The sequence below is a fragment of the Carlito syrichta genome, unplaced genomic scaffold, assembly GCF_000164805.1.
Source record: "Carlito syrichta isolate Samal-C Ts95f unplaced genomic scaffold, Tarsius_syrichta-2.0.1 Scaffold305745, whole genome shotgun sequence".
Classification (NCBI taxonomy): Eukaryota; Metazoa; Chordata; class Mammalia; order Primates; family Tarsiidae; genus Carlito; species Carlito syrichta.
Genome location: NW_007249841.1, coordinates 22,268 through 29,466, shown reverse-complemented (window position 1 = coordinate 29,466; position 7,199 = coordinate 22,268). Strand labels below are relative to the sequence as shown.

At 45.0% G+C, this 7,199-nt stretch overlaps 1 protein-coding gene across 1 annotated transcript in view; it reads right to left on the bottom strand.

The window, feature by feature from the left end:
* Positions 1 to 5,910, bottom strand: part of TEC (tec protein tyrosine kinase) — an 86,472-nt gene extending 80,562 nt beyond the window's left edge. The window contains exon 1 of the mRNA XM_008062550.2: positions 5,725 to 5,910. Coding sequence (XP_008060741.1) covers positions 5,725 to 5,862 — 138 coding nt within the window. The 5' untranslated portion in view covers positions 5,863 to 5,910. The remainder of the gene's footprint in view (positions 1 to 5,724) is intronic.
* Positions 5,911 to 7,199: the final 1,289 nt, after the last annotated feature.

Below are 7,199 nucleotides of genomic sequence, written 5' to 3'. Positions count from 1 at the left end.
GCTCAGGCAATCCACTCACCTCAGCCTCCCAAAGGTGCGGGATTACAGGCTGAGCCATGATTTCTTAGCTGACAACAGTTGTAAATGTACTTCCTACTTCCATTTCTTAATCCAACATCTCAACATACAGAAATCTTCCTCTGCCTCGTTTTCTCACTATTATTCAGCAAATCTTCTTCCTAGTTAAACCCCAGTGCTGCTCCTATAGGGTTCCATCTCTCTATTCCCTGGAGCTAGGAGATATCCCTAGACGTCAGGAGGTCTGTCTCTGTGTCATCCTTAGCTAGAAAGGAGCATCACTTAAAAAACTTCCAATAAGATCAAATAATATAGATGACTAGGAAGACCTTTTTCCAGTCCATTAGACTACATAGACACAAAAGCTAATTAACTGCCACAAGAGAAAGGGGACAGACTGAAGAGTGGCCCATAGTAGAAACTGAAAGACCATCTTTGCAGAATCAGATTCTGAGGAAATGGCTTGACTGAACTTCTCAGCATCTAGAATAGAATTTCTCAGCATACTTCAAAAAGCACAGTCAGGTTTACCTCACAGGAAGGATTTCCATGAAGGTTGTTGCAGAGGACAGACATCTGCCTGCTATAAGGATTAATGAAGGGGTTTGTTTGTTTGAGTCTCACTCTGTTGTCCACTAAAGTGCAGTAGCACCATCACAGTTCACCACAGCCTCAATCTTCGGGGCTCAGGCGATCCTCCCACCTCAGCCTCCCAAGCAGCTGGGACTACAGACACATGCCACTATTCCTAACTAACATTTTGATTTTTGTATTTTGTATAGAGACTAGGTCTTGCTATGTTGCCCAGGCTGGTCTCAGACTCCTGGGCTCAAGCAATTCTCCCATCTCGGCCTTCCAAAGTGTTGGGATTAGAAACATGAGCCACATAAAACAAAAATAAATGAAAAGAAAAAAAAGAAAGAAACATGAGCCACAACACCCAGGCAACTAAGCAAAGGATTAGTGCATCTGATTGCCATGAAAAACTAGGAATCAGAGCTACCAGGTCAATCAACAGCCTACTCACTGTTTTTCTCTTGAAAACAGGAGAACTATGAACAATTAAAATAAATATCTGTAGGGCTGTTTATTTCAATTCTGAATGGTCTCTGCAGTTCTTCTAACCCACTCCCAGAGTCTCATATGTCTAACAAAATTTTATTTTTAAACACCTGCTGATCCTCGTGGATTATGCGTGTCCTGGCCCTTTCTGAATCATAGCTCCCAGGGCTAGGGAGATGGAAACCGGAAGTTTCATCCATGGAAAATGGAACTGAATGCATTCCCACAGACAGCAGAGGAACACAGCAGGCAGGAGTCACCAGGCTGCCTAGAAGCCATGCAGAGTGTTGGGGAACTCAGCCCAGTATTATCAGAACTTTTGCTATTTTTAAGAATTTTGATCCTTGTCACAAAAATCCCTATTTTTAAAAATACAGACAACTATTAGCAAAAACATGAGCCCAGCCTAAGGACCCATCAACAGTGAACTGGATAAAGAAAATGAGATACGTATATACACCACGGATAACTACACAGTCATGAAAAAAAATCAAAATTATGTCCTTTGCAGTAACATGGATGCAGCTGGAGGCCATCATCCTAAGTGAACTGACTCAGAAACAGGAAGCTGAACACGGCAGGTTCTCACTCATACGTGGGAGCTCAACACTGGGCACACACAGGCACAAAGATGGGAACAAGACACTGGGAATCCTAAAGGGGGGAGAGGAAGGGGCAGAGAAGGGGTGAAAAACCACCCACTAGGTACCACACTCTCCACCTGGATGACAGGCTCACAGAAGCCCAGACACCCCCTCTCACAGTGGACCTACACAACGAACCTGCACACAGACCCCTTGAATCTAAAATAAAGTAGTTAAAATACATACACAGGCAACTACATATTTTAACTGTGAGACACCCACAGATCTACAACCACACTTCAAGCCACAGGTCACAAGTACGCCAGTCCACGAGAGAAGAAACCAGGAAGGACTAAGACGCCCAGCGCCTCGGAGAGGTTAGGACAAAGGCCGGAATGAAGCTAAAGGGACAGGCTCTCTGGCCAGTCAGTAGCAGGCCAGAAAGAGGATGACATGGAGGCAAAAGCAACTCCATCCCGGGTGCTCACCCACCATGCTGACTTCTGATCAGCTACATCCCGTGGACACCTCCTGGCTTTTCCTCTGATTACTGTTCCTAGAGTAAGAAAATGTGCTCCTGCGTATGGATCAAATGGAGCCGGAGACAGTCATACTAAGTGAACTGACTCAGAAACAGAAAATCACACATTGCAGGTTCTCACTCATATACAGGAGCTAAACAGTCACAAAGATGGAAAAAAATAGACAGGGACTACCAATAAGGGGGGCAGTGGGTAGGGGGATTAGGTTCAGTAATCACCTATAGGGCACAATGTTTACTACCTAGGAATGGGCCGCCTCTCATCCAATCCCCACCACGACACGACATGTCCATGTAATGAGCATGCATGTGCACCCCCAAATCCAAAATAAAGATGGAAAAAATATGCAATCTGGATGTTATCCTGCAAATGACAGGCTATGATGCACGGAATACTCCCACCTGTTCCAGAGGCTCCCCTGTCTCACATAAAGAGCAAAGATTTGTCACTGCAATTAAACCTTGGGCCTGGGAGCAGTCATGAAGAGGTCCACCTGTTCTCTCATAAGTTCCTTCAATAAGTCACCCCAGACCGACACCCTGATCTGCCTGGCTCCACCCTTGGTTTCTCGGATTCTTCTGCATTTGGAGATCACTGTGCATACTTGGCCCTTCTAGGAACAGATGGGTCCTGATGGCCCATGCCAGCAGCTGGGGTCTCACATGCTGGGCCAGCCTCCTTATCCTATCCTTCCTGGTTCCTGTGGTGACTGAGGCTGCCCTAAGGCAGGATGCCGGGGCTCTAAAGTAAGGGGGTCCCACTGCTCTCCCAATTCTGCTTAAGCAAAAGCAATGGAAGAATGTTCAACTTTGTACATGAAACAACCGTCTTCAAAGCGAGTTAGCGATGGCCATGTGTTTCAATGGCATTGGTCCATATTTCTAAGCATATGAGGCAGGTTTCTGAGGTTTTTTCATCAGTAAAATATTACGTTTTACCACTTTCCCTGCTATAATTCCTGTCTTAGACTTCTTATTGACCCTTGGACAACTTGGGTTTGAACTTCATGGGTTCTTTACACACAGATTACCCAAAATGTGCCCGCCCCTCCCTTCCCTGCCACCTTCTCCTCTTCTGCCTCTGCAGCACCTGAGTCAGCAAGACCAGCCCATCCTCTACCCCCACAGCCTCCTCAGCGTGATAATGATGCGGATGAAGACCTTTGTGATGACTCTTTTCCACTTAATAGTTAATGTATTTCCTTTTCCTTATGATTTTTTAATAGCATTTTCTTCTCTCTAGCTTACTTTAGAGTAAGAATACACTATACAAGACATACAATATACCAAATATGTGTTACTATATTCAACACATATGTGTGAACCAAATATGTGTTAATTGTTTATACTATTGGTAAGGCTTCTGGTTAATGGGAGGCAATTAGCAGTTAAGTTTTGGGGGAGTCAAAGTTACATGTGGATTTTCGACTGCATGCAGGTAGGAGGAGTAGGTGGCATTGTTCAAAGGCCAACTGCATAGTGAAATCAAATAATAACAAATTGTTACCACATAGTAAAGATATATTAATGTTTCCCTCAAACTCTGTTTCAGATTTTTTTAAAAATGCATACTTCCGGTTTCAGTCCCTATCTGAAATCCTTCTGGATTTCAATATGCACCGATAACAGAAGATGAATACAAGTCATGCTTGACTTCTGCAACGACAAGAGGTTCTCACAGTGGTTCCCATCAACATCCAGACACTTCTGATGATGGCAAATGACTGCAGGACTTGTTGCTGGGCGAGGCCTCCCAGGTCTTCCCCTGTGCATATGACACACGGGACCATGCGGTTCAAACTCATCACAAATGCAGACAATCGTTAGGTGTATTGGAGGTTCTGTTGCATACTCATGCCTCCATTGTCACTGTACTTCCATAACATTTTCAAATTTCAAACATCACTTCAAAATGAAATGACAACCATGCTTCTGCCATTTTCTTTGACTGTCTTGCCTCTAGCGTAGTGATACCAGCATTCATTTGATGAACACCGTCTTTTAGGTGAATGTCATACTACACATTGCTACCATAATTCAAATCAACTTTGAAGTAATACATAGATAGCATAGCTCAAAATGTGTATACATTTTTGACACCCCCAATATGCACAGACAGATAGTCACACTGAATGAGATAAAGCCCCAAAATAGCCTCATTGCAGGTCAGGTTTTACAAGAAAAAGAACTTCTAAAGTTCTGGGTTCCAGCATATTGGAGATTTAGTGATAAAGAACTGTGCTCCCAAGTCACGTGAACCTCAGGAATTCCACAGGCCACAATGATGAACAACAGCAGAATTTAATGGCACTGAGCCACTGTCCTGAGAATTGATGCCAACCTGCCTAAGTTAAAGGAACCAAACCAAAGAGAAATCAGCAGGAGTGAGCAAACTAACAAACAAAAAAACAAACAAACCAAAATCCATTTCTGAGAAAGGCACTTCAAGAAAAAGTAGAATTAAAACCCAATATCAGGATCACCAACAGGTCACCATAACCAACTGCACAACTGTATGTGGCTGGCTGAGGGAAACCTGGTCCCCAGCTGCTTCTGGAACCCAAAAGTGATTCTAGCAAAAAGGACCCAGCAGAACTGGAAAAGCAGAACCCAACATGTCAGGAGCAAAAGAGTGGGGTGGGGGCAAGGAGCATCCCGGGGCCTCATCTGGAGGTGGAAGAACCGGTAGCCACACACACCTGTGCCCCGTGCCCCGTGCCCATTGACTGGCTGTCCCACCACTGGCTCCCACCAAAGGGACCTCACAGCCACTACTTATCACAAACATGCTGGAAAATTCAGCTCTCGGTCAACTTCAATGTCTTGGGTCCACCAAACCACTAACCACTTTTAAGTAACTTCCAGTTCATAGTGAAAAATAGTCACCAAGGCCATGGACACAGACACAGTTTCTATTTGTAAAAATGACTTTTATACAGAATACAGTGATTTATGGAACAGAACCATGTACACAACACACCAAAGGAATTTCATAAGACTCTAAAACTGGTGTAGGCATTTATATTCTTAACAGACTAATCTAGTAGGTTAATTATACTAAACCTATAATTAATAAACTTTTTGAATATTTTTATTTTGAAATGGGGTCTTGCTATGCTACCCAGGCTGATCTTGAACTCCTGGACTCAAGCAATCCTCCCACTTCAGCCTCCCAAGTAGCTGGAATTACAGGCGATTTTTATTCATAACCTAAACTTCATCTTTCTTATTTACTTGTTTGTTTTTATAGAGATGAAGTGTCACCATGTTGCCCAGACTGATCTTGAATTCCTGGGCTCAAGCAATCCTCCTACCTCGGTCTCCCAAAGTGCTGGGATGACAGGTGTGAGCCACCATTCCCAGGCCCTATTTCAAGCCCAAATTATAACAAATCATGGCCTTGACTTCAATAACGCAAAGCATGTTATTCCATGCATGTTATCCCCCTGGAAAGGGGGCAGTGTTATAACAAAGTTATCAACACGTAAAGCAGGTAAGTGAATGGTGACTGTCCCCTACCTCTGCACGACCCTCGTAGTAGGTGAGCATGGACTTGGTAAGTACAAAAAGTCGCTCTTTGTAGTTTAAGGGCGATGTCTTCTTTTTCTGCTGTGACCTTTTGATAAGAATCTCTTCTAGAATAGTGTTAAAACTCATCTCTGTCTTCTGGTCACTCCTTCTCCAGCCATTGAAGATCCCAGAATTCTAGAATGAGAACATACAATTAAAATACAACATTTCAGTTTTCCAAGGCTGCTGTCATTTCAAATGACCAGAATAGGCTCTTCCCTCACCACGGCTGGAGAGATGACCATTCCTCTCTGTGCCTGGACTGAGGATGCCTAGGGCACAAAACCTCAACCTCCTCTCCTTCCAGCCTCCATCCTGCACCTCCGTGGCCCGTCACTTCATAAAAAATTCCACCCAAGCCCCCCGCCCCCCCGCCGAGACCCCTGCCTCCAGCTTCCAGGCACGCTCCTACTGTTTGACCACAGGGAGTGCACGTCTCTGATGAACAAGTGCATTTCATTACATGTGTGGCTGGTTTGGGCTGGCGTTGGACTGCCCCAGGGGCTTGGTACACAAGCCTACGACCACACAGACATTGTAGACTTGTGGACACAGTGAATGACCATGGTGGTGAACTCAACTCACACTCCATCTCGGATAAGAGCATGATCTGGGTCAAGCCTCCTAGTCCCCACCACCGTAGGGATGCCCCCTGGTATCTACACTACCATGCTCTGCGGTTCCCTTCCCTAGGGCTCCTGTCTCAACCCAAGAGAAAAAGGAACCCACCAGGCCCTGATGAATCCTACACAAGGCAGAGTCCATCCAGAGAAGGTCTTCAGCCTTCTGGAGTCCACAACTCCAGACTAGCCCTACCTAGAGTGAGTCTCTTAGAATTCAACAAGATCTAGCTGAAAACCCAAAGCTATGCAGAAAATGCCTGAAGATTCTGTTGTTGTTGCTGCTACTGTTGTTGTTTTTGAGTCAGGGTCTCACCCTGTCACCCAGGCTGGAGTGCAGTGGCATGATCACAGCTCACTGCAGCTACAAACTCCTGGGCTCAGGCGATCCTTCTGCTTTAACTTTCCGAGCATCTGCAACTACAGGCGTGAACCATCACACCAGGCTAATTTTTGAATGCTTTTTTTTGTAGAGATGGGCTCTTGGTATGTAGCCCAGGCAGCTCTTAAGCTCCTGGGCTCAAGTGATCCTCCCACTTTGGCTTCCCAGAGTACTGGGATCACAGGCGTGATCCACCACCACTGCCTAGCCTCGGGCTAAAGATTCTTATCTGAGACAAGTTGAATTAACAAGAGTCATTCTTGTTCCTGACTCCACCAGTTTTAAGAAGTGATCTATCACAGAAGCAAAGAACTGAGTGCCACATGTTCTCACTCATAAGCAGACCCTGAACAATTACCATAATACTATGAGAAAGGGATTGGCAGTAGTGAAAAACTGCCAGGAGAGTGGGGAAGCATACC